This window comes from Ciconia boyciana, chromosome 16, assembly GCF_034638445.1.
Source record: "Ciconia boyciana chromosome 16, ASM3463844v1, whole genome shotgun sequence".
NCBI classification, from domain to species: Eukaryota; Metazoa; Chordata; class Aves; order Ciconiiformes; family Ciconiidae; genus Ciconia; species Ciconia boyciana.
The window spans coordinates 819,080-844,695 of NC_132949.1; the positions used below are offsets into that span (position 1 = coordinate 819,080).

A 25,616-nucleotide genomic window follows, 5' to 3' on the forward strand; every position below is an offset into this window, starting at 1 on the left:
ACCCCTCCGGGAGCCTCTCGTTGGCCGTTAACCTCGCGGTGCCCGGAGTTACCGGCCGCTCGCCCAGCTGCGGCAGCTGCCCCGGGACAATAAAGCCCCGCCGGGTCACGGCGTGACCCACGGCGAAGCCTCGGTGGCTTCCACGGGGAGCAATCCCCTCTTCGTGCCGCTCGGCAATGACGCCAAGCCGAAGCTCTCCGCGGCACAAGCCTGGGACGGCGCAGCCCCCCCTCCGGCAGCCGCTGAGCCCGGGGTGCTCCCCAGCACGCAGCACCCATTGCAGCTCTGGCTGCGCCAGAACACGCGGGGCTGCTCCGAGCGACGCCCTGGAGATGCGTGCCACACGCTCCCTCAAATCTTCCGGTCCTTTCCTCCCCTCCGACAACACAGCCCCGGAATGACGGATGCTTCGAAGTCCCAGGCCGGACGGGTGAGGCAGATCCTTCCCCCCGTGGGTGTGAGGAGGTTTAACCCCACAGACACGCAGAGCTGTGACGGCCTAAACCGGGCTGCTGACCCCCTGCTCCCCTGCCCGGGACCAGTTTCCAGCCCAGCCTCTCCCCAGGCAAACCCTTGAATCTAGAAGACACTGTCAAATTGTGGATGTCCTTCTTCGAGCCTTTCCCAGCCCTTCCCGTTGCATCCCACACCTTGTGCGCTTTCACCACGAGACATTTCCACCCAACGTCTACCCGACAGACAAAGCCCCGCCTGGCCTTGCTGGCAAACCCGGCAGTGGCTTGTGCTGGCGGACGCAGTCGCTGCCTGATGCTCGGCTGGGCTCAGCCGAGATCCCTGCTCCGCCGAGTGCTGCATCTCCCCCCGCCCTCCCATCCCCAAGTAATTCATTCCCCACCGCCCCCCTCCCCGGGGCTGGGGGTCACGCAGCAGGGAGAGCCCTGCTGTGTGTTGCATCCCAATTTGCTATGCATTTCCACACCATTTGCTTCCCTTTCTTTTTCCTGCACTAGGAAGATGCTTGCTACCCAGGGGTCCCAACTGCTCCAAGATGGTAACATAACAAACATACACATACACGTATTTATTTATGGCATACACCCAGTTTGCAGATAAACTGCTGCCTCTTGAAGTGCCCGGTCTGGGGATGGCACGTGCCCCTACGATTCCCGCACACAGCCTCGGGGCCCGGACACGACGTGCTCTCTGATCATCCCATCCTGCAGCTGCACAGTTCCATACCCGGCTGCACTCGGCTGCGGTGCCCAAATGATATGCAGATCTCTGTGCTTCAATTGGCTGATGCCTTGGGAAAACAACCACCATTTGCCCACAACAAACATGGCTACCATGGCCCAGCCACCCCCTGGGCTGGCCCCAGCTGCGCCCTTTGAAGTCAGGAATATTACGAGCGCTCGGCACCCCCTCAGAAAACCCCGTCGCTATCAACCCTGACCCAGGAAAGCCCCGAGCCCGCAGCACTGGAAGGAAGCACGGGGCATCCCTGCCAACGCCCCTTCTTCCTGGTGGGTCCAGGCACAAAGACAGAGGCCAAGTGCCCCGTGGAAACAGCCACGGCCCTGACCCCCACCCTGCACCTCCCCGGCCGGGGCTCTTTGCTCTGCAAGCTCCTGGGGAGCGGCTGTGTCCCTCGCCCTGGTACAAAGCCCAACAGGACGGGCTCTCGCTCCTGGCTGACGCCCGGCCCGGCCACGCTGGCTCCCACAGCCCTGCTCGACATGCCTGCTCCAAACCCCCTGACCCGCCAGGAGCACCGTGATCTCCTCAGGAAGGTCTGCTCTTTGGGTGAACACCTTCCTCTGACAGCAAACCTCCACCCCAGCATGACAGCCCCCCGCTACCGACATAACGCAGGATACGCGGCATTCCTGGGATGTCTGGCATACTTGGGAAGAGCTACGAAATTATGTTCCACCAGCTTAGTTCAGGAGTCTGAGTCTCATTTTTAAGATGCCAAAGGTTTTCTCAGCAACTGCTGGGTTTATTGGCTCCACTGTCACTTAGCTCGGCTGGAGCTGGGGAATGTGGCAGCCAAGCTATTTACTGCATGTTCCCAAGTTTCTCCGGGAAGGTGAAGTCTCTGGCAGGGATGGAGAACACCGAGTTCAGCCCAAAGGCACTCGCAGGTGGAGCCGCAGCTTCGGCAGCAGCAAGCGGGCATCTCCTCCTGCGCCTCCCCGGGGAGCTCTGCCCCGGCCAGCAGCCAGAGCCAGGGCAGCCTCTGCAGCGGCTCTGGCCAGCGATGCCCAGGGAAGCGCCGTCACTGGGACGGTCCCCTCTGGCCGACTCAGCAGAAGGGGGACATCTCGCTGTGCCAGGACCCGTTTAACTCCCCCAGGTTCTCCCTTCGCAGCCCCAGCCCTCCTTGCCCTCGGACCCATCGTGCAGACGCCGTCCCTGCCCTTCCCAGGGGAGCTGGAGGCAGCAGCAGAAGGCAGACGGGCAGGGGCGAAAGGCACTCGTGGACAATTTTATTTTTTGTCATCGCTAAAACATCCTGAAATGCCAAAGAGAAAGCCGGGCGATGCTGGGCCGGCACCGCCGGCACTGGGAAGGGGCAGGCAGCTACGCCTCCAGCAAAATCATTTCGCTAGTGCTGCGCCCAAGAGTGAACGATCCGAATCGCAATGTAAAAACTCAGGAGATTTTACCATCTAAACAAATGTAGGATTTTTTTATTCGCTTCCTGTTTTTGTAAATCTTCAAAGCCATGAGTTCAGGCTTTTTTAATGCTTAGAGTGATTTGTTTTCTTTCTTTTCCTTTTTCTTTTCTGAGAAAAAGTGAGATTTTTCATTTAACCACACAGCTCCATTAAAGACATCAAATAATGCGAAACCTGCCATCAACCTGAGAAAGCTGTCACCTCAGAAGGGACGACAGCCAGGGCTCGGGGTGCTTTGCGCTCCGAGGAAACACCCGCTCTGCCCCCAGCCGTCGCATGCAGCTTTCAAACTACGCAGAATAACCCGCAGCTCCAAACTGGGGAGAACTGGCAGAAAGCACGGAGCCCACCGCGGCCCAGGTGCTGACCAGGACGGGTTCCCAGTAAACCCCCAGGGATATAGAGGAGGTTTCCAGTCCAGGGAGCAACGCGGCCCTTCTCCCCCCACAGGCGAAGGGGACTCAGCTCCCCGTCGATGCGGAGACGTGAGCGGGAATGCGGGCGGCGCTGGGGCTGCACAGCATTAAAGAAACGTGGGTCGTTGCTGGAAGCGACCTGCTCGGGGCTGGCCACGAGGGCTCAGGGACAAAGCTGCCGGCACAGCCCCACGCCAGGCACCAGCCTCCCAAACGCTGCACACACGGTCCCCAAAGAGACCCGAACGCCGAGAGCTGCTCCCGCTTCCTACCCCCGGCCTCTCTCAGGCTGAGCGAGCAGCAAACAGAGCCCCTCCGCTCACAGCAGCCTTTTCTTCTTCGCTCCGGGGAGGAAGAGAACAGCTATTCTATTCCTGCGTCCTCGCGGGGAGCTCAGAAGAGCCCACCCGGCGTTACCCAGATACAGGGCTCATTTCCCGGCGGTGTTCATCTCTCAGCACCGGTGAGCCAGACCCCGGTGGCCGGGTGAGCCCCACGCCCCGCTCGCCCCGCACGCTCGACACGGCCGGTCACTTGAGCTGCACCCACGCCGCCGCGAATGCCGTATTGTGCGCGCACACGGCTCATGCGTGCAGGGATGGGAAGTCGCACACATTTTTTTACTAAAATTTAAGGCGTGCTGCACACAAAGAGCAGAGCTGACGAAAGGTAAATTAACTGTAAAGAAAGCAAAAGTGCAGCACTGGCTTACATTTCTGTGTCACCTTTGGCTAAAAAAAAAGCTTCTAGCGGTTCTCCTGGTCAGCGAACAGCCACGGTAATTGTGAAAAGGAAACAATAAAACGTGATAGCGCTCGACCTAGGACAGTTACCCCGTGTTGCCCCAGCACCCCAGGCTCACCCGCCGTCCCGTGGACCGGGTCAGCCCCGCGCCGCCAGCCAGGGAGCCGTTTTCCCCTTCCATCATGCAGGGGCTCCCCAGCAGCCACGGTACGGCCGGCAGCGGGGCCAGCCCAACGCGCCGGCCTGGAGCTCCCGGAGGTGCGTGCAAAATGCTTTTCTAAATTCAGCATCGCTTACCGGAGCCGGCACTGCCCGGGGTTTGCGTGAGGCCCCGCACGCAGGACACCCCATCGCCCGTCCTGGTCCCGCTCAGTCCCCGCGCACCGCGGGCACCCAGGCGCGGGGGCTACGGAAATTCATTTCCCTCTGGCTCCCGCACGGTTAATCGCAGGCTCCGGGCCCGCGGTTGTGAACTCCCTGAGGTGCTGACTCATCTTCTTCCATGCCTGGAAAGCACCATATTTCATTGCTCCACGCCCACAGCGCACACCCGCGCTGTGGCAGCTCCTCACGCCGCCTCGCACGCCCCGGTGGCGTGCGGGGCCGCGGCGCGGTCCTTGCCGCCGCGCGTTCGTGAGCGGCGGGGAAGGGACTGCGGGCCGGGCCGTACCTGGCTGCGAGCCCGTGAGGCGGCACCGCGCGGCGCCGATCGACCCAACCGCCACCCGCCGAGGAAACACGCTTTATTCCATTATAACCGACTGCTTCAGACCGCGAAACGCGCCGCTGCCCTCTGCCCGGGGCCGGCGGGGGCCGCGCGGGAGCCGTGCCCCCGGCCGCAGGCTGCGCCCCGCCGCCGCTTTCTCCCCGGGAAGGGACCCTGGCCGGCCCGAGCGGGGCAGGGCCGCCGAGCCCGCGCCCCTGCAGGCGGCGAGCGCCGCGGGGCCGCCCTGGGGACCCCCCCGCCCTCCTCCGCCCTCCTCCGCCCTCCTGCGCCGCCCGCGGGAACAAAGCCCCGGGCCGGGCCGGGCCGTCCCCATTGTCCCCGCTCCGGCCGGGCAGCGACCGCCCCCGCGCGCGCAGGAAGGGGAGGGGTCGCGCGCAGACAATGCCGCCCCCCCCTCCCCCGCCGGCACGCCCCGCCCCCCGCGCCCCATTGGCCAGCGGGGAATTTGGGGAGCCCCCTCCCTCCCCTCGCCAGCTCCCCCGCCCACCCCCCCCGCCCCCCCCCGCCGGGGGCGCGCGCGCCGCATTGTGCCGAGGGGCGCGCGGGGATGGGGGGGGGGGCGGGGGCGCGCGCGGCCGCCGTCGGGGGCGCGCCCGGGGGCTCCCCTTGTGTGTGTGCGTGTGCGTGCGTGCGGGGCCGGGGCCATGGAGGAGCTGAGCAGCGTGGGAGAGCAGGTCTTCGCCGCCGAGTGCATCCTCAGCAAGCGGCTCCGCAAGGTGGGACCCGCCGCCCCCCGCCGCGCCCCGCCGCCCGCCGCCGCCGCCGCTAACGCGCCTCTCCCCGTCTCTCTCCGCAGGGCAAGCTGGAGTACCTGGTCAAGTGGCGAGGCTGGTCCTCCAAGTGAGCGGGGCTGCGCGGTGCGGGGCGCTGCGGGGCGCGGGGGGCGCGGGGCGCGGCCGCGGGGGTGCCGCCCGCCCGGCCGCTTTTGTTCGGGTCGCGCCGCTCCTTTTGTTTACAAATAAGCGCGGCCGCGGCCCGGCCCTCCCCGCCGCCGCGTGGGGCTCCGCTCCCCCCCCGCCCCCGGGCCGCGGGCCGGGCCGGCCGCCCCCGGAGCCACCCCCCGGCGGGCAGGCACCGGCCCCGCGCCCCTCGCCCGCCCGCCCGCCCGCCGAAACCGGAGCTCCCCCGGGCTGCGCGGGGCTCGCCTCACCCCGCGGCGGCGGCGCCGCCCCCTCCCCCCCCGGCCTCCCCCCCCCCCGGGGACGGGGCTGCTCCGGCGCCCCGTGCGGAGATGCCCCGGTCCCCGCGGGGCCCGGCGCCGGGTGCTCGGCCCGGGCGGCACGAAGGGCCCGTTTGTCCTCGGATGAACTCCCCGGTGCCGGGCCGGTAACGGGGGCGGCGGGGAGCACCGGCCCTCCGCCCTCGCCCAGCCCGCGTCTTCTGTTGCAGGCACAACAGCTGGGAGCCCGAGGAGAACATCCTTGATCCAAGACTCCTCCTCGCTTTCCAAAAGAAGTGAGCTAACTATAAATATTTCTAAGCGAACGATAAAGTCAATTAACTTCTAATTGGCTGCGCGTGCGGTGGAAGTTGTGGAAACAACAGGCTGAAGCTCGCCGTGCCTTTTGTGGCACGGCCCTTTTGTTCATCTCCTGAAATTACAGTGCAGGTCCACCTGGGACGTCTCTCCCCGGGCCGGGTAAACGCGAAGAATTTATGGCCCCGCGCACGATCTGGGTTTGCGCTGGCTGTACAATGGGAGCGCGGCAGCGCCCAGCAGAGACCTGGGGCTCTCGTTCCCCGTCCAGCGGCCGGGGCCTGGCCGTGCTCGGGGGACGACTGCGGGCCCCGGCGGGGAGACGGCGCCTGGGACCGCAGAAGCGGTGGGCTTGGGAGGCACCAGAATGCACTTCGGGAGGGCACAGCTCTGAGAGGGGCGAGGAAGTAACGGGTGGGAGAAAATGGTGTCCTCTGTCGGGGCCAGGGCTACTGCCCAGAGCCGAGCGGGGACCAGCAGTGGTTCTGCCGCTATTATACGCCAGGAATCACGCACGGAGGTAAAAAAGTAGCCAGCTGGCTACGGTAAGCACAGCGCGGCCAAATATTTTGGCTCCATATTAATAAAAATCATTAAAGTTTATGACAGGATTTAATTATAACTCATTTCTGGATCCATTTTTTCAAGAATGGAATCTGGTGGTTAGTGCAGACAGCACGGCGTTTAATTAGCCGTATGTATTACACCTTAACACTGTCCTTTTTAAACAGAGGACTACAAAATAGTATAGCGATCTGAAAACATTCCCCATACGATCTCCTCGGGCTTTGTGCGGCTGCCAGCCTGGGCCACCACCTCCAGCCCAGGAGGGGCAGGAGAGGTGAAATGAGCCCAGCGAAGGAGAGAACTTGCAGAGCTTCCAGGGAATGCGTTTGCTTTTCCTCCACACAGAGGCCGGGCTGCTGCTCGCCGTGAGCAGAGGGGAAGCTCAGCTCTGCCAGTGTGTGCGTAAGGCAAGGCTTAGCAGAGACGGGGCAGATGCTTCTGTTTCCCTGATCCCGTTGTACCAGAAAAACTGCAGATCTCACCATGAATTGGAAGAGCCACTGACTCAGGATGAGTAACGCCATGCGGTCCATTGCTGACCGCTGGAAGCTTCTTGCTGTGGGGATGTTATTGTAGCAAACAGAGATGCTCTCCCGTCACTGCCCGGCTCGCCCCGGCTCCCCCGGGCGCGAGCAGAGCAGGGAGCCGCTCTCAGGGGCGGTGTTACAGAGCTCGATGCCTCTCCTTGGAAGGCCCGTGACTGGCACCAGTGGGACAAAGAGACCGGGACTGGGGTAACCAGCAGGAAGGTCCTGCATGGCAAAGGATTTTGGCTCTGTGAGCAGTTTGGTAAATGTATTTCAGCCATCCATGCAGTTCAGTCCCACGCTGTATGCAGGAGAGTTTCTCTTTCACCTCGCCTCCAGTAAATCAGGGCAGATGCCTGCTGCTGAGCCAGCCGGGTACCCTGACGTCCAGATAGCTGTCCTTGTTCTAAGGCCACAATTGTCATAGCCCTGTCCTCACTCTGTAGTTCTTTTTCTTGCGTTGCATCGCATTCATGGCCCGAGTCTTCCAGTGACCTGTGCCCGTCCCGCAGGGTAAACGGTCCGGGTGCCACGTGGGGGAGGTTTAACTGCACGAGTCCCCAGGTTTCTGTACAGTTCTTGGGGCTCTTTGACTGAGCGTGGTGTGCCTGTAACAGCGTGGGTTCAAGTAAGTGATGTGCTCGGAGCCTGCAAGGTCGTCGCATGTCAGCAGGGGTTAAGGACACCTCCCAGCCGCTGCTCAGGCGCTGGCACGGGAGCTGAGCCTACAGCATCCCGAGCAAGGGGGGTTTTTAATGACAGAAGAAAGGGAGGAACCAGGATGATTTTGCATGTGTTTTTTCTTCCCTGCAAACATTGTCCTTAATCGTTGTTTTTTCAGGGAACACGAAAAAGAAGTGCAGAATCGGAAGAGGGGGAAGCGGCCCAGGGGCAGGCCCAGGAAGCACGTGGTGAGTCCTGGTGGCGGTGGAAATCCACGGCCATGACGGCGCTGGAGGGGCTCTGGCCTTGGAAGGCACCGGCGAGTGTCCGTCCACAGCGCGGGGTGCGGTGGATGCTCAGCCTCTGGCGGGTGGTGAGGACACAGCGGTGCCTGCAGACCCCGGGTGAGGGGCTTTGAAGATTGCGGCGGTGGGTGGGTCAATGAGGATGCCTGCGAGGGGGACATCTCTTCATCGCTGCGATGCTGATGGCGTAGAAGGAGACAGAAGAGTTCCCTGGCACCAGGGTCCCGCCTGGTATTTAAGCCTGGTCGGTTCTGTACTGCACGCTCCCTAACTCGTTTTATGGTAGAGGATGAGCAGATCAGCTACCGCGGGGAAAGAACCTGTGTGTGTCTGAGGCACCTGGCCAGGCAACACTGAAGGATTTGCAATGCCCATAACAGTTCTTTGGTAATGTGTGTTAACTCTTTCCCTGTCTCTCTTCGTTGCTTCGCAGGAACCAGAGATGCCTGCAAAAACTAAGTCAAGTAGCTCCTCTTCCTCCACATCTTCCTCTTCCTCCTCCTCTGATGAAGAGGATGAAAGTGACCTGGAAGCAAAGAGAGGTCCCCGCAGCAGAGAGACTCACCCGGTACCGCAGAAGAAAGCTCAGATCCTGGTGGCGAAGCCCGAAATGAAGGACACTTCCAGGAAGAAGCGTGGGCGGAAACCTCTTCCCCCGGAGCAGAAGGTGGCTCGAAGGACGGTGAACCTGACAAAGGTGCTGAAAACGTCCCGGAAGGAGGTGGGCGGCAGCGCCAAGCTGATGGGGAAGCTGCAGCCCCAGCACAGCACGCAGGGCTCGGGCATGGCTGTGCTGAAGGACCCGCCGGGCGCCTTGGCTGGGCTCAGCTCGGGGGGTTCGTCTGCAGAAAACCTGCCCAACATGATGAAGAGCGGCTCCGCGAGCCCAAACCGAGCCATCAGCTGGCAGAGCTCCATCGTGCACTACATGAACAGGATGTCCCAAAGCCAGAACTCGGCAGAGACCTCCCCCCTGGGCAGGCTGGCGCTGAAGTCCCAGGCATCCAGTAAGAGCGGCTTAGGGCTGGACTTAAAAATGAGGAACCAGAAAGGAGCTGGGGAGCTTGGGCTGAGCGTGCAGGGACCCAAGACTGCCAAGGCTGCTAGCAGCGGCGCTGGAGGGGACCAGAAAGCGGGGTTTGCTGCGGGAGGCCAAATGCTGCACAATGGCAGCAAGATGCCAGTGAGCTCGTCCGGGGCCGGCAGCCAGCCAGCCTCCAGTCAGGAGCTGAACCTCCAAGCTCTAAACCTGCAGAGCGTCAAAAATGGGCCAAGCGCGGCCGGCGGGAGCAGCGTCCCTCGCCACCTTTGCAGCGCCCTGTCCAAAGGCTCCGGCAGCGGCACGGCGGCGAGTGCGGGCACCACCGGTGCGAAGGGCAGCACAGCGGGTGCCGGGTTGAACGCTGCCAGCGCCAGCATGCTCTCGGGGGGGGACGGCGGCAAGAGCGAGAAGCAGGCGCACCGGGCAGGTGACAGAGACTTGGCCAAAAGCAGCACAGCCGGCACACAGGAGGGGCACGCAGCCACGGAGAACCGCAAGCCGGCCGCCCTTTCTGAAATGAGCACAGGTGAAGAGACCAGCTCGGATTCGGACCGGGATTCGGCTTCCTTCCGGGGCGTGGGTCAGAACATGTCTGTCTCTATCCAGACCAGCCAGGACTGGAAACCCACCCGCAGCCTGATCGAGCACGTCTTTGTCACCGACGTCACCGCTAACCTGATCACAGTGACGGTCAAGGAGTCCCCCACCAGCGTTGGGTTTTTCAACCTACGGCAATACTGAGCCCAGGAGCATGAGAGGAGGGAGAGGGTCCTTCAGCCTCTCTCTCAGCTTTGCCCAGCTCTTCCATCAGGTTTTTCTTTCTTCAAGTGAACGTGGAGACCTCATGAGACCTGCTGGGACTCGTGTCCAGAGAGGCTTGAGAAAGACGCGGTGAAACCTGCTCAGAACTGCCAGTGGGTCGATGGATCCCTCCTGGCTTGTATCCATCCTCTCCAGAGCAGTGCCCCGAGCGAGGCGGCTGACGCCGTCCTCCGGGAGCAGGGGCACTGGTGCTGCCGGGGGTGACAGGCTGGCAAGTTTTGAGCCAGGCTTCACTGTACGCGGGTTTCTTTGCTTTACAGCTTGAAATAGCAGTGACAAGGTCTACGGCTCTCTGGCAGCGGGGAGAGGGGTGTGGAGCTGCAATGGGCCAGGCTTATACTCGGGAGAGGAAAAGGAGATCCTTTTCTTTCCTCTGGGCTCCCCATGAATCTGTCTGTGAGCTGTGGGGAGCTGCAAGTCAATCCAAATGAGACAGCCGCTGCTCCCAGCCCTCAGGGGCTGCTGGGGGATGGCTGTACATGGGGGTTTTTCAGGGTACACTCAGCCCAGCCACCCCCCTGGGCGAGGTCACTTCCAATGACGATGAAGTCCACGACGTTTCTGTTGTGGTTTCCAGCTGATAGGGAAATATTGTTTACATTTTTTTAATTAAGGAAAAATCCTTTTTTTGAGGGAGGGGAATAAACCCAGTCTAGGGAAGACTGAATCCTGGATGCCACTGATGATACGGGTGTCAAAGGTGCCTCTTTCAGCGCAAGGGGCGGCGGGCAGTGGGCATGTCCTTGCCGCCCGGGGAGGGTCCTGCCTTGCCAAGGGTGGGAGCTGGCGAGAGCCGCTGGCTTCTTTGCAGTGACTTGACTTTCAGAGGAAAGCAAAGCCCGAATCACTGTGCGGCCCACGGAGCCCCAGCGCCGCTCCTCTGCCTCGTCCCAGCATCGCCAGCATCTCCCCCTCCCGTTCAGCAGTTTCCAGGCACTCGTAGGGACCGAGCTGGGGAATATTTTTTAAGTCTTGCAGAATGTGCGAACCCTTCCAGCAGCAGGTAGGTTGGTACTCGGACTGCCAGTTGTCTGTGAGGGCAGTGCTGGAGTTCAGCTAAAAAGCAGCACCCGGGCAGAGCTGGGGGTGAGCCCTCCATGCTGGGAGCCTGGCCGGACCCAGCCTTCAGTCCAGCCCTGCGCCTTGGATGCTCGCTGGGTTGGACTTACGCTGGTCATCCACATTTTTCTCCCTCTGGAGGGCTCAGAAGCTGGTCGAGGACGACACCTGCATGGCTGATCTGGAGCGGTGGGAAAGGGAAGGAGAGGAGAGGGAGAAGAGGCAGGGCCAGGCAGCGGCAGCGGTGCCTCGAGGAGCTGGGGGGCCCGCGGCAGCCGCTCATCTTCATCTTGCCATCCTGCGCCAGCAGCCGGGGTGTTCGTTTTGGCTTGTAATGGCAACCGTTAATGGCTTTTTTACGGAGGTCTTTTTCCCTACGATAGATTACTCTTACAAGCCAAAATTAGCAGCAGTAGTTCAGGCAGAGTTTAGTAGCATTTGAGGTCATTTTAGCTCTGTTAATGCTGAACTCCTTTCTCAGAGGAGATAAAAAGCCTGCAGTCTGCCAGGTCTCAGTGCATGGTTCGGTGTCTGAAGGGCTGTCCCGCCAGCGTCTCCGGGGTGGCTTCTCGCTGTGTGCGTGAACAGGCACTGCTTCGGGGGTCACCGCTTGCTAGGTGACTGACCTGGCACCAGGACGGGCATCTTACTTTGCCACAGGCAGGGGCACTCACAGCGTCATCACACACAGGCGTGCGGAGATAAGTGGACCAAACTGGGGGTACAGGTACTTCTGACCCCCCCCCCCCAATGCGTCAGACCTCTGCAGTCGCATTTGCTGCCGCTGGCTGGCGGCAGTGCAATTCTCAGGTGACGTGAAAAGCCAGCGCTGGCTGCACGTGCTGCCCGGTTGTTCAAGGGATGGATGGTTGTTCCCCGAGCGGCGGCGGCAGCCTTTGCCGGGGCAGGCTCCTGTGCTCCAGATGCTCTGCCTTAGCTTTTGTATTTAATCCCCAGCCGTCCTGTTGGTTGTGGCTTTGAGTTTGTTGCGTTGTGGAGCTGAGCACGGCATCCTGCGTGAGCTGACAGCGTGCCGGTGAGCCGGGGTGGGTGGAGGTGTATTGCCGCCTTGCAGCAGGACCTGTGCAGGCTTCTTGGCCAGCTCCAGTTCTGCCCCGGTGCAGCCAGGCAGCCTTGCACGTCACCTCCCCACAGCGTCGGGCAGCCTGGGGCAGGGGGTTCGCAGAGGACTGGTGCAGCCCTGCTCTGCTGCTGGCCGCCCGGCCCAGCGCCGCGCCGCACGTTGTTCTGCCAGGCAAAGGGCCGAGGGGAGAGGAGGGAGCGTTGTCCATGGAGGAGGTTCCCAAGGACAGAGTTTCCCTTGAGCTCCGCAATGCCAAAATGTCACAGTCTGTGCTGTTTACCTTCTGGTCTTGAACTTTGCCAAACGAGCTACCGTTGCTTTGAACAGACCAAGGAAACGTTAGCCTGTGTCAGCAGAAACGAACGCTCCGGGCATGGTCTCTGCTGGGTGTGCTTTTGTGCTGGGGATACGAGCGTTTTGGGAGAAGAATCGAGGAACCTGGGAGCGCAGGGGTAACGCTCTTCCCCACACACCAAATGTTTGCTACTTGGCCTTTGCAAATCCAAACTGAATGACAATGTGCCTTTCGGACCGTCCTTATCTCAGCCTTGTCTGCGACACCGGTCCCACGACAGGTTTGTGCCTATGCAAAGCAGGGTGGTCACGGGGTCCTGGGGACGGCTGTGACACCGATGGGGAGAGGTGCCCTGGTCCCCGGTGGGACACCCAGCCGTCACACGGAGCCCTGCCGCAGGGCTGAAGGTAGCCGAGGGATGCTCACTGAGGGGAAGCTGGCCTGGCTGGGATGCTCTTGCCTACAGCAACAGGCTGTGGGGGCTGGTGTCCCCCCAGGGGGAAAAAGCATCTGAGGATGCTCTGAGAAGGGGTCTGGCACCAAGCGTCCACAGAGGGTGCAGGAGATGAGCCGTGACGGTGGGTGCTGTGTTCCGTGCTCGCTGCCCACTGGCTCCAGGACGGCTGCTCCCTCCAGAGCCCCCGTCGAAGCTCACATGCATTTCTCCATGCGGGGGCTTGCTCCTGCCTCCTGGCCGGGCAAAGGGTCGCTGGGGCTGGGCTCACACCCTGGGGCGCACGTATCCCAGCGGCGGGCAGTTTTCCTCCATCACCCACCCTCCCCAGGCGTGTCCCTTCCCGGTAGCGGCAGGGCTCTGCTGTCACCACTTGCTATTGTGCCTTTTGCTCACCAGCTGGTTCGATTCCAAAGGTCTAAGGATGGTGAAAATGATAATCCAGAAATTTTTCTGACCATCGTCTCCTCCTGCGCTCCTTCCCCGGCCCCTTCCCGACCTCGTGTTTCAGGATCTCGGCTCTCCCAGCAGCGCTGGGGTGTCTGAGCGAGCGGTTCCTGTTGGAGGTTGCCTCTCAAAGGCACATTATGTGAGTGATTTACTGTAATCTTTTGTGGACAGGGGTTGAAAGCCGGTGCAGACCCTGTTTACCAGTCAGTACCATTAGTATTCAAGGTCTACCTTTTTTTTTCTTTTTTTTTTTTTTTTTTTAAGTTTGCTGCTATGGGTTGGAGTGTTCAGCCGTGTGTCAAACAGCCAATTAAAGGTTTGTCACTTGTCATTTTCTAAGGGGTTTCCGATGTGGAAAGTCCTGCAGTATTTGTATATTGAATGGATATTTTCTCCAGGCATAATCTGGTTAAGCATACTTGTTGTTTTCCATTGGACTGGAAGAGGTGGCCAATTCAGCCATCTTCCCTAGAAACTTAGTCTATTTTTATATATATATTTTGTACCAAAAAAACCTGGAGTTCGTGGAGGGATGGGGATGGTTCAGGGGGTTGAGTCGGCTTTGAGTTTCTGAGCTGGATGTGAAGGGCTCCAGAGCTGGAGAGAAGGTTTTTACTGAAAGCAATTGAGGGATGGGTGAAAACAAACAATTGTTCTTGTAACTTGTGCCAGTCGCTGGTCTGATTTGTATGTTTTAATTAAAGAGAGAGCCAAATCGTTCCTGTATGACACTTATAATTGCTTTAAACTACAGCTGTTTGTTTGCTTTTATTTGCAGAGAACAAAAGTTGGAGATGTTATTACCCCGGGAAAGCTCAAGGGTGTTCTGGAGCGGGGCTGCAGGGCCACGCTCGCCGCTCCCCCAGCCTCCGGCCGCCCTCCGGCACCCCGCTCGCCTTGTGCGCTGCGTTCTCTAGTGCTTCTGGACACTAACGCTAGTGTAGACCCACGACCTCTAGGCTGCTTTTAATTTATTTGCAGGCAAACACTAGGAGGTGGTTACGTCGGGCGGGGGTTTTTTTGTATAACTTTTCCACTGCTCTTTTTTAGCATATCAATAAATATTTTTTTAAACTTTTCCGCCTGGTGTGCTCACTGCTGCGGGCCCGGCCCCCCGGGGGCTGCCGCTGCCTTGTGAAACCGCATATCCCCCCCCCCGCCGCGCAGCGCGTTCCCGGCCCCGGGCTGCGGCGGGGCTGCCGCGACCGCCGGGATGGGTCTGGGCGGCGCTGAGGGGAACCGGGGCCGGGCAACCACCCCGCACCTCCGCCCGGGCTCCGCTACGGCGGGGCTGGGGCTGCCCGGGGCCCCAGGTGCCTCCGCTCGGCGCCGGCCCAGCCCGGACCCGCCCGGCCGCCCCCCACCTGCGGGACCGGGACCCGCCCGGGGGCCGCGATCCGCCCGGCCCGGGCGCTGCGCGGCCGCGGAAGGGCGCGGGCAGCGGCGGCTCCGCGGCCCCGGCTGCCGCGGCGGGGCGGGGGCCCAGCGGGCCCCCGGGGCCCCGCCGTCGGAGCTGCCGCCGGAGCGAGCGGGGGGGGGGGGGCCGGAGGGCGCGGAGCCGCCCCGGCACCGGGGGTGTGGGGGTGTCGGCTCCTGCGGGCCGCGGCCGGGGGCTCCGGCGGCCGGTCCCCGCCGTCCCCACCCCCTCCCTCCGCGCCCGCCCCGCCGGGGGCCCCGCCGCGGCCCGTGTGAAAGGGCCCCCCCGCTGGGCCGGGGGAGAAAGGCGCCATTGTGCGGCCCTTTCCCCGCTCCTCCCCGGCCCTCATTCTCCGCGCCCAGCCGCTGACAGCTCCCACAGCGCGGGGTCCGCGCCTTTCACCCGGCGGAGCGGGGAAAGGAGGTTAATGAGGACACGGCTTAAAAAAAGCCCATCACCCCCCCCCGCTCCCCTCCGCCTCCGCGGCCGGGGCAGATTTGAATGCAAAGGCCGGGCTCGGCGGGCAGGGGCGGCCGCCGCGCCCCGGGGCCCCGACCCGCACCCCCGCCGCGCTGCCCGTCCCGTCGGAAGGGCGGAACGCCGCGGCCCGGGGGCAGCGGTGGGGCCCGGCCCGGTACCCGGGCGCCTTCCCCGGGGGGCGGAGCGGCGGCCCCGGGGCCGTTCCTCGTCGCGGAGCCGCACACGGCGCCCGCCGCCGCCCCGTCCGGACACCGCGGGACCCCCGGGGGCGGCCCGGCCCGGCGGCACCCTGGCCTCCCCCCCGCCCCGTCGGGTCCCGGCCCCGCACGGGGGGGGGGGGGGGGGGGTGCGGGGCCCCCCTCCCCCTCAGGGCCCCACCGCCCACCCCGGGGTGCTCCCGGGCACCCCCCGGCCCCGCACCCCCGCCCTCACCCCAGGGCCACAAAGGGAAGACAGACACGGCTCTATTTACAAAGTATATATTTAAACTCACATAAAAAGCAGGTCTCATGGACATTCACGGCTGGCAGAAGACACGTAGTTAAGCTTCACTTCTGAGACTGAGATTTAGCCAAATCGTTTTTGTACAAGTCTTAGATTTAAATAGTTCACGCACACACACCCCCACGCGCACGCACTCAGTATATACGTCGCTATATACATACACACATATACACCCACATGTATGTTTTGCTCCATATACGTGTGTCTGGACGCACACATATACACGGGGATGGAGCGAAGCACACTAAATCCCGACCGCGTCCCAGCAGGGCGGGAGCGCGGCTCCGGGCTCTGTCGCAAAGGGAGGCATCCTCCAGCCTCGGCATGGCGGCAGCGGGAGGACGGGCAGCTCAATCCCCTCACCGTCCCTCCAATAACACACGTCCCGTGTCGGCTGCCCCTGGCACCGAAACCAGCACATCGGCTCTTCGTACAAACCAAGTTAAAAATCTCCATTTTACAAAATATGCCTTAAAAAAAAAGAAAAACAAACAAAACCAACAACAACAAAAATTCCAGAACCGACAGACATGGCTCCCTTTGCACTGTCAATACAGCATCCTCCGGCTAGGCCATCTGACAAGGGTCCCAAAAGAAGGATGGGGAAGGAGACCCAGCAAGGTGGAGCCGCAGATGGGCCCAACAGCCGCTGGCTGCTCCTCGCCCCAGCCCCTTTCCGCACCCATCAGGCCCTGTGTGCTTTCACCCCCCGTGCAGCCCTCGAACAAACCGGGAGCCTCCGGGAGCTCGGCCGGGGCAGCCGGCCAGGAGGGACAAGGGTGACCTGGCCCAGCCCCGGCCCTTGGGCGCTGCCGGACAGATTTGTGCTTTCCAACCCAGAGAGATGCTCAGACCAACGCGTCAGGACGGGGACACCTGCTCCACCTCAACCGAAATCACACCACGGGTGAAGGTCCCGCTCCCCACCCGGGTCAGGCTGCAACAGAGCTGGGGGAGAAGGAGCGAGCGGAGCGGGGGGCCGCAGCCCCCGCGTCTCCCCCACGGCCACCCGTGGCTGCTGCTCGACCCGCTGCGCTTTGTTCAGAGCCACGCAACCCCACGGCCGTGCCCTGCCCCAGCCCGGGGCGAAACACGGCAGGGTCCTCCAGAGCCAGGAGAAATAACACAGGCAAATAAACCACAAAAAGCCACCCGAGTCAGCAGGGCTGCTCACGCACGGGAATATTTCGCCTCTTGGCTATTGTTTAACTAGCATAAGAAAAGGGAAATATTTATTGTCTCTGAATGCATAAAGGTGGCTCTGGGATTTGTCAGAGATGTGGATATTACAAAACACTTTATCTGGAGTCTTCCAACAGTCTGAAGTGAACTGTATTGGGAAAGAAAAAAATCCACTTTCTATAGCGGTATAAAGCATCTAAATATGGGCAGTGACATGCTACCCTCCCAAACCTCTCTGGCATTTCAGGAATGTAAACAGAGGGGGGGGTTTGTTGGGTGGGTTTTGGTTTTTTCTTGTTTGTTTGTTTTTTAAGTGGGAAGGGGAACAGAATCAAGCGACCAGACAAAATGAAAACAGATTCTCAGCTCAGTCCTGTCTCCCACAACTGCTAGGACAACTCTATTAAAGTGCATTTCAGTATCACCCCTCTCAGGAACCTTACACACACAAACCTCCTCTTCCTTTGCAAGAAAAGGCAATTCAAGTTAATACTCCGCTAGAACAGTTTTAGCCTTTTTATGGATTTCTGCTTTTCCCCGCCCCGACTTTGTAGCAACGGTTGTTTTTTTTTTTTTTGTTAGACTGGAAACGCCCCCTCCCCAACAATACTGTAAATTCAAGTGCTTACTTCAACTGTCAAGGGCAACGGTTCTGGACACAGCACACTTGATTGTACAAGCAACACCTTCTATCACAATCAAGAATCAGGGCACTTTGCCCTCCGAGGGAGTAACACGTCCCCCCTCCACCATCCATAGCATCATATGAAAAATAATAGTTAAAAAAACCCAGAACATAATTCGCTATGAACATTGTTCGTTATGTACACCGGCTCCTGCAACAGATGCATGAACTCCGTTCGTTCTCAGTTTTATTGTCCTTTCTAAGAGCAACTGAGCAGTCACTGTTGTCTCCATTTAAATAAAACAACTCAGAGTTGAAATATATATATATAGATATATATATAAGCATTTTTTCTTAAATAACATATTTACATCTAATAGAAAATATAACTCTAGAGATAATCTTTCCAACGAAATGTAAGACGGGGGGGGGGGGGGGAGGAAAGAATGAGTTAATGAATTTAGGACAGTTTCTAAATCCTCTCCAGGACACCAAAAAAAAAAAAAAAAAGGAAAAGAAAAAATAAAGGAAAAAGAAAAAAAAAAAAAGGCCCACCAAGCTCTAACCAAGCTTTTGTCTGGATCTGACCGAAGAAAACCCCAGCACCACCGCCGACAAACTCATCGCTTCTCTTTAAAGAATCCTTGGTCCGTGCTGCTCTCCTTGATGGTGACGGTCAAAAAGTTAGAGGTCACATCAGTTACCACCACCTTCTCCAGGTTGTTGAGCGAGGGGCTCCAGGACTCCTCCTCGGGGTCCCCCAGGATCCTGGAGACGGGGATCCTGGCGATGAGGGAGGGCCGCCCCGCCTGGCCCCCCACGCCGTCGCGGTACAGGCTGCCCACGGCGCCCGGGCTCACCGCGCCGTGCAGGAGCTTGGGCCCGCCGGGGTCCAGCCCCCCCTGCCCCTTGGGGTCCAGAAAGTCTGCCCGGTGCTTGGCCAGCCGGGGAGGGTAGGTCTCGGCGGCTCCCAGCTTGGCACCCACCTCGGCTCGGTTGGGGCCGGGCAGGGCGCCGGGGAGGTCAGGGTCCTGCCGCCTGGCCAGCTGGATGACGCTGTGTCCCGAGCCAAACTTGGCCACCCCCGCCACCGCCTCCTCCATCTTTCTGGCCTTCAGGTAGTCGCCCACCTTGTCCCCCGGGTCCCCCAGTTTCCTCTTGGAGGCATCCAGAGTCTCCGCCAGGTCCTTGTAAAGCTCCTTCCTGGGCTTCGGGCCTCTCTTTTTGGGGGTCTCCCCGGGTTTCTCCTCCACGCGGATCACCCGGTCCCGGATGCCGTCTGCCTTGGGGGTGCTGGTGCTGGAGCTGCCCTGGGGAGCCAGGGCTATGTTTCTCAGTCCTTCCCTAGCTCGGGACGTGGAGCCCAGCTCCTGGGGGGACCTGCCGGGATACGGGACCCGGATCCCCCTGGAAGAGTCACTGCGGAATTCATAGGTTTTGGCTTTTGCTTTTGCCTGGGCCTGCAAAGAAGATAAATCAACCGGTGACTTTATTATCCTGCCATCCGGCTGCATAATTACAACTTACGAGACAAGAGGCCGCCTTTGCGAGGAGCATCCTCCACGGGGGCCGGAGAGGGACCCGCTCCCCGCCGCGGCACGCAGCCCCGGCCGGCACCGGCGCACGCGGGGCTCTGGCCTCCTTACCTTTAGCAGGAAGGTTTTGGGCTTGGGGCCTCGCTTTTTGGGCCCGTATAGCTCCATTTCTCGCTCCCTAGAGGTGTTAAAAAAACCAAAGCTTCAATTCAGCATAGCTACAAGACAGCAACATATTTACAAGCGCAACAGCTACAGCTAGCAAAGGCCTTGTACCTTTCCTCGAAGGCGGCGAGCAGCCGGGCGTCCAGGATGTTCTCCTCGGGTTCCCAAGTGCTGTACCTGGGGGGGGGACGGACAGAGAGAGGGAATGGCGTGAGGAGCCCGAAAGGGAAAAAAATAAATACAATAAAAAAAATACGGGGCAAAAAGGAAGGGACCCAAGTTTCCCTTCTCCGACAATGGCTCGAGCAGGGCTGCAGCGAGCCATCTCCCCACAGCCCCCCGCCTGCGGAGCCCCACGGACAAGCGGCCGACTTACTTCTGAGACCAGCCCTTCCATTTTACGAGATATTCCATGCGCCCCTGCGGATGCGAAGAGAGAAATAAATATGCATGGAGGGAAGCGGCGATAAACGCCCGCAACAAAGATACACCCGCGATTCCACGCGTGCAGCAAACACGCGCCCGCGGCGCGTGTCAAAAACACGCGGGGGGCGGGGGGGGAGGAGGAGGAGAGCGCGGGGGAGGGTGGGGGGAGGCGGGATGCAACAAAAAAAAAAGAGAATAATGGTTAAATAAAAGCCCGGGGGGGGTGCGCAGCCCGGCGGGGCGGGCAGGCAGCGGCGGAGCACGCCCGCCCCGCCGGCGGGGAGCGCCCAGGCATGCGGCGGGGAGAAAGAGCCGCCCCCAGCGGGCGCCCAGCCGCAACCGGGCCGGGGCCGGCGGGCGCCGCAGCGGCGGGGCCGGGGAAGGCGCGGGGCCGGGGGCGGAGGGAGGGGGTGGGGGGAGGGCGGCGCGGGAGCCGGGGGGGGGGAACCTACTTTGCGGATGCGGCGCTTGAGCAGGGCCTCGGCCGCGAAGACGCGCTCCCCGACGGCCGAGAGCTCCATGTTTACGCGGCCGCTCGCAGCACACAGGCAGCCGCCAGCGCAGCCCAGACCATAATACTCCGCCCGCTGACGTCAGCGCCGCGGCCCCCCCCCCGCCCCCCCCGCACTTGTTGCTGGCGGAGCCGGGTGGAATATTCCGCCCGCGCCGCATTGGCCCGCGCCGCCGCCCCGCCCCCCGACGTGCGCCGCGTCCCGATGAGCGCGGGGCGGGGCCGCCGGCGGGGGCGCGCGGGGAGGGGGGCGGTCGGGATGCCACGCCCCGCCACGCCCTCCGCGCCACGCCCCGCTCCGCTCCGGGGGAGGGGGGGGGGCGCGGGGGGGGCCGGCCCCGGCGGGGGGGCGCGGAGGGGGGCGGCGGCGGCGGCGGCGGAGGAGGAGGAGGAGGAGGCGGGGAGCGGAGCACAAAGGCGCCCCGGGAGCGCGGGGAGGCGCCGCCGCCGCCTCCCTCGGCCCCGGGGACGGGGCGGGCCGGCCCCCCGCCAGCACCTGGACGGGGCGGACCGGGGCGGGGCGGGGCGGGGGGGGGGGCGGCGGGGCCGTTCCCCGGTGCTCGGCTGCCCGGCCCGGCGGCCCGTGCTGGGACAAAGGGAAGGGTGTCAGAGGCGGGAGCGCTGACGCGCGAACCGCCCCGACCACGGTGGGCCACCACCGCCGCGGCTGTGACCCACCGTCCACGGAGACAGGCGGTCCCGCGGGCCGCTCGGCGCCGCTGCTCCTGCGGGAGTGCGAATCCTTCCCGGCGGCGCGGAGCTCGGCGGCCTCCGGTTTCCCCGCGCCGGCAGCCCCCGGCTGCGTTCCCCGGGGGGCGCAGGGGTGGCCCCGGGGCCAGCGGGGCGGCCCCACGCAGGCTTTGGTGTCCGTGTGTGTGTCTCCCCCCCGCATTACCCATCAGCAAAGTGGCGTGGGTGCGCGGGTGGCACTGCGGGGCCGCCAGCCGGTACCGGGCCCCCCCCCCGGCCCCCTTCCCGGCTCTGCCGCTCGCCCCGCCGCACCGCGTCCTGCCCGGGAGCCGTCGCCTTCTCCCGCCGCGAGTCCGTCCCCGAGGCGGCCACGGGAGATCGAGACACGCGCGTGGGGGCGGCGAGCCGCGGGGGAACCGGTCCAGCCTCCGGGAGACCGGAGATCCAAAGCGCCCGGTCCCCCGCCCGCAGCCGAGCGAGGTCCCAAACCGCCCCCGGGGCCGGCGCGGGGAGGCTCCGGCGGGGCCCGGCAGCGCTTCAGCCCCGTCCCGCGGAGGGACGCCGTTCCCGAGCCCGGGGGCAGCGGCGCCGCCCGGGGCTGCCCCGCGAGTGGGACCTGCAGCACCACGGCCCGGTGCTGAGTGGGCTTCTGCGGCACCGTCCACGCGGGACGAGGCCAGGCGAGGCCTCTCGTGGACCTGTCCGTCCGTCCGTCCGTCCCCCGCCTCCCGCTCTCCTCCACTAAGGAGCTCGAAGCCGAGGGGGAGCGAGCCTGGGCGGCCGCCGCGCTCACGCGTGGGAGACCCCACGGTGGGCGTGGCCCCGAGGATCCGGCTGCGCTTCCTCTCCGGTAAATGCGACGGCGGCTGCCTCGCCCCGGGGCTCTGGTCTGGCTACCGGTTGCCGCGGGGGGGGGGGGCCGGGTCACCCGTGGCGGGGACGGCGAGGTCAGCGCGGCTGCGGGGCCATCTCCCCTGTGCGCCCGCTCGGTGCAGGGGCTACGAGGCACTTGCCTTCCGCCGGCCTGGGCAGCCGCCCCGGGGGGAGCCACGGGCCCCGGGACACGCCGGGACCGGCACCAGGGAGCGGAGGGCACCGGCGTTGTCCCCGTCCCGGGATCGTTGTCCCCTGGGGCTCCCGCCCGCCGCCGCGGAACGCTGCCCGGTCCCGCCACCCGGGCGGGCAGGGACCTCCAACGGCGGTCGCGGGGGAAACTGTTCCCCTGCGGTGGGGGGGACACGGGTGGGGGCCCTGGGGCCCCGCGGGCAGCGCCGGGGGCTGGAGCCCCGCGCCCCCACGGGGGACCCGCGGGGCGCGTGGGTCGGGTGTCGGCGGGAAGAGCCCTCCTCCCGCCGCCGCTGGCCGAGGCGAAACCGCGCTCACGGGAGGAGGCGGGAGATTTCCACCCCGCGGCTCCCGTGGGCTCCCAGCCCCACGCCTCCAGCCCCGTGGATTCTGCGCGGCGTGCCCGGCCCGGCGCGGAGGGGCTGGGCGGGGGGAGCGCTCCCCCCGCGCCCTCCCGGCCCTCGGCGAGCGGCGTCCCGGGGAGTTTTTCGTTAAAGTCGAATTAATCGTTGTTAATTAAGGCAGGTCGCGGGGCGGCTCGTGAACTGGCGTGGACGCGGCGGCGCGGATCCCGCTCCCGGGAAGGTGCCGCGCAGAAGGGAGACCCGGGGGCAGCAACGCCCGGCCGGGGGGGCGCGGGGCTGGGGCGGGGGGGGGGGCGGATCGTCCTCCCGGGCCGGTGCCGGTGCCGGTGCCGGTGCCCCCGCTTCTCTCCGCTGCTCGGGGCTCCCGGGGCAGCGTCCGCGGCGGCGCAGCGGGGCCGAGCGGGGCCCTTCCCCGTGGCCGCGGGGCTGCTGCAGCCCGGGGAAACGGGGTGTTTGCCCCGCACCTCCGCTGCCGCTGTTCCCGGTGCAGGTGGGAAGCACGGTCCCGGGGCCGAGCCTCCCCGCACCGACGCCGCACGGGAGCCCTGAGGGGCCGCGGAGCTCCCGGCTGAGCAGCCGCCTCTGCCCCGTCGCCTGCGTGGAGCTCCGCGGCTCCGCGGAGCCCCACAGCCACGCGTGGGGGCGGAGAGGGAGAGGCCGCGGCTCCTGCTGCCTCCCGCGCGGGCATCGGCGGAGGGAATCGCTCCGTCCCCCGCCGTGACCCACGCGGGACCCGCGCGGGGCCGGGGCTGGATCCCCGGTTGCGGTGCGGGGGGGCAGAGAGAAGGCGAGACGCAAACGAGAACGGCGCGGGGGAAGCAGCGGGGAGCGACCGCCTCTGCGTGGGGGTCCGGCCGGAGCCCCCGGGCCGTGGGCGAGCCAGGGCCGGGGCTGCGGCCGCTCGTGGGGGGGTCTTGGCCCGGAAGGAGATGCGGGACGGAGCCGCCCCGGCGCCGCGGGACGAGACAGCGGCGGGCGGGACCGTCCCCGGCTCTCCCGAGCAGTTCCTCCCGCTGCCGGAGGGGGCCCGGGGACCCCCTTCGCCCGGGGCCGGCGGCGCTGCGGGGGCCCCTCCCGCCCGGCCAGGCCACCGGGAGCAGGAGCGGAGCCCGGGCACGGGCCGCCCTCCACGCTCCCGAGGTCAACGGCAGAAGCTGCCTGGGCGCCCCACGGGCTCTCGGCCGGGGGGGGCCGCTCGTCCCCGCGCCCCCTCCGCCCCCGCCGGCCCCGGCCGGCCCCGGCCCTGCCCCGGGGTCCCGGGGCTCAGCGCGGACTCGGGGACGGCTCCGGCCCGGCGCGGGCGTGCGCCGCCGCGGCAAACCCCGTTTCCGCCCATTTGACCCCAAATCCGCCCCGCGGCCGCCGGATCTCCGCTCCCCCAGCCCGGACTCGTGCGATGAGCTCCTCCGGGCTCAGCGAGCCGCCGCGGGGCTGAGTGCCCGGCTCCCCCCTCGTTTCTCTCTGTGCGGGGGCTTCCACGGCTGCGAGCTTTGCAACGAAACCGGGGGGCTACTGCCCCTTCCGGGACCGCGCGTGGGGGCGGCGGGGCGAGCACGCGTGTCCGAGCGCTGCTGAGCCGGGGGTGGCGGCGGGGCGGGAGGGAGCTGGCTCCAACCCAAGCGCCGGCACGATCGATCCCCGCGCCGCAGCCGGGCTTTTCCCCGCGGCTTCCCGTGCGCTCCGGCGCCCGTTGCTGCTCCGCCCCACGGATACCCACGCACGGATACCCAGTAGGATCCAGCCCAGCTCCCGGGCCGGACCGATTCCGCGGGCGACCGAGGCTGCCGGTGCCGGTCGGAAACCCGGCTACGCCACGGTTGCTCTCCCCCCCGTGTCCCCTTCTCCTGGGCGGCCCGAGTACGGCCCCAACGCTGAGACCGCGGGGGGAAGCGGGGACGGAGCAAGTCGCCCCCGCGGCAGAGCCCCGGAGCCTGCGAGTCCCCGAACCGACCCCGCCGCCGGGCCGGACCTTGTGTCCCGGGAGAGGCATCCTGCAGCCCGGCCGGGCCGTGGGTACCGCCGGGCAGGGCAGAGCGCGCCCCGGAGCCTCATTCCACGCGAGCTCTCTGCGTTCGTGGACAGCCTCCCCCACCCCCCCGGCACCCTCGGGGCGGCCGGCCCCAGGGTCCCGCCCCGCCGCCCGGTTCGGCTGCGGTCTTCTCCCGGCCTGGTTCCCTTCCCGAGCCGGGCGGAAAAACGATTCCCTCTACCGGCGGCTGAACGGAGCCGGGACGAGCCTCGGGGCAAATTCACGCCCCCCCGGGCGGGTGCCGGGCTGTCCCGGCGGGGCGGGCGCGGACCCGGGGACCCCCCGGCACCGCCGGCCCCCGGCCCTGCCCTGGGCCCGGGAGCAGCCGGGCCGCCGGCACGCTGCCTTTTCGTTTCCGAGCAGCTCGGGGCGAGGCGGGGAGGCAGCGACCGGCCCCCAGCTGCGGCACCCGCACCCCACGCGGGAGGGGGCGGCCGGGGCAGGACCGATCCCCCGGGACCGAGACCGGGCCCGGAGACGGCGCCATACACGGGGCTGCGGTCACACGTGGGCTCGCTGCAGGCGGGACCGGGCCGCCCGCGTTTCCCACCTCTTTCCCCCGGGACACCGCGCTGCCGTGCGCCCGGACCCGCGGCATCCCCCGGTGCCGCCGAGGCTGCTGTCCGGAGCGCGGGGGCCCCCGGTGCGGGGAGGGGAGATCTCGAGGGGTGCCCGGGCAGCGGTGTCCCCGCGGGGCCGCTCCTTCCCACTCCCGCAGCCCAGGAATTCCCGTGCGAGGAAGTTTTCGTGTCGACGTGGTTGACATCGAATTCGTGCCGGGGCAGGGCTTACCCGGCGGCTCCGGCGCCCAGGGCCGGCGGGGGGAGGCAGCGTGCTCCGGTGGGCACGGCTCAGGGCCGGCGGATCCCCGGGAGGACACCGGGCGCGGCTGCTGCCCCTTCTCCTGGGACCGGGGGCGGCGAGAAGGGGGAGGGAGCGGGCAGGGTGCGCCGGGCGGGCAGCCGGGACAGGCAGGACCGGGGGGGCTCCCCCAGGGCAGGCAGCTCCCTTCGGGACGGCCGTCGGGCACCGCTCTGCGCGGGTGCGGAGCGCTCCGCGCTTCCCCCCCGCAGCGGTGCGGCCCCGCCACCGCCCACCGCCCGCCCCGGGGCCTTCCCCCCGTCTTCCTCCGGCGCCGGCCGAGGCCTCCTCCCGGTCCAGGTGCCCGGCGCTGCTCTCGCTCCGCCGGGGCTCGGGATGGAGCCGCCGCGACAGGGCTCGGGCCCCTGCGGGACACGCTCCGTGGAGCCTCGGCGTCGGGGCATTCCCCCCCCCCCGGGGCTGCGCTGGCCGGACCACGCCGAGCACCCCGGCTCGGGCCGGGGCAGTGGGTCCTGGGCCGGCCCGC

General features: G+C 65.0%; 3 protein-coding genes across 9 annotated transcripts in view; 1 reads left to right on the plus strand and 2 right to left on the minus strand.

The window, feature by feature from the left end:
- RBFOX3 (RNA binding fox-1 homolog 3) overlaps window positions 1-5,515 on the minus strand; it is a 193,178-nt gene extending 187,663 nt beyond the window's left edge. For 5 of the 6 annotated variants that reach the window (XM_072881100.1, XM_072881099.1, XM_072881098.1 and 2 more), the window contains exon 1: window positions 4,100-4,308. The gene's annotated coding sequence lies outside the window, so the exon portion shown is untranslated. Of the gene's footprint in view, window positions 1-4,099; window positions 4,309-5,340 lie in introns of those variants that run through there. The other variant, XM_072881094.1, reaches the window with a different exon arrangement.
- Window positions 5,021-14,352, plus strand: CBX2 (chromobox 2). The gene is made up of 6 exons (XM_072881082.1): window positions 5,021-5,245; window positions 5,326-5,369; window positions 5,919-5,984; window positions 7,942-8,011; window positions 8,502-13,413; window positions 13,539-14,352. Exons 1-5 carry the CDS (start codon window positions 5,174-5,176, stop codon window positions 9,849-9,851), a joined length of 1,602 nt encoding a protein of 533 aa, XP_072737183.1. The 5' UTR covers window positions 5,021-5,173; the 3' UTR covers window positions 9,852-13,413; window positions 13,539-14,352.
- Window positions 14,353-15,665: 1,313 nt separating this feature from the next.
- On the minus strand, window positions 15,666-20,186 carry CBX8 (chromobox 8). Of its 2 annotated transcripts, none has more exons than XM_072881150.1 (5): window positions 20,061-20,186; window positions 19,559-19,602; window positions 19,294-19,359; window positions 19,129-19,195; window positions 15,666-18,942 (listed from the first exon to the last, which is right to left on the minus strand). In XM_072881150.1, exons 1-5 carry the CDS (start codon window positions 20,127-20,129, stop codon window positions 18,103-18,105), a joined length of 1,086 nt encoding a protein of 361 aa, XP_072737251.1. In that variant the 5' UTR covers window positions 20,130-20,186; the 3' UTR covers window positions 15,666-18,102. The 2 variants fall into 2 exon arrangements, with proteins under 2 accessions (XP_072737251.1, XP_072737250.1); XM_072881149.1 differs by having other exon boundaries at window positions 19,129-19,219.
- Between the last annotated feature and the right edge of the window lie 5,430 nt (window positions 20,187-25,616).

Bases quoted from the DNA above. Each gene is read 5' to 3' on its own strand.
- CBX2 (XM_072881082.1), top strand. From the start codon at position 5,174: ATGGAGGAGCTGAGCAGCGTGGGAGAGCAGGTCTTCGCCGCCGAGTGC. The intron at 5,246-5,325 runs GTGGGACCCGCC...CTCTCTCCGCAG, and splicing joins TCAGCAAGCGGCTCCGCAAG to GGCAAGCTGGAGTACCTGGT. The intron at 5,985-7,941 runs GTGAGCTAACTA...TTGTTTTTTCAG, and splicing joins CTCCTCGCTTTCCAAAAGAA to GGAACACGAAAAAGAAGTGC.
- CBX8 (XM_072881149.1), bottom strand. From the start codon at position 20,129: ATGGAGCTCTCGGCCGTCGGGGAGCGCGTCTTCGCGGCCGAGGCCCTG. The intron at 19,220-19,293 runs GTACAAGGCCTT...GCTGAATTGAAG, and splicing joins CTCGCCGCCTTCGAGGAAAG to CTTTGGTTTTTTTAACACCT. The intron at 18,943-19,128 runs GTAAGGAGGCCA...TCTTCTTTGCAG, and splicing joins CCAAAACCTTCCTGCTAAAG to GCCCAGGCAAAAGCAAAAGC.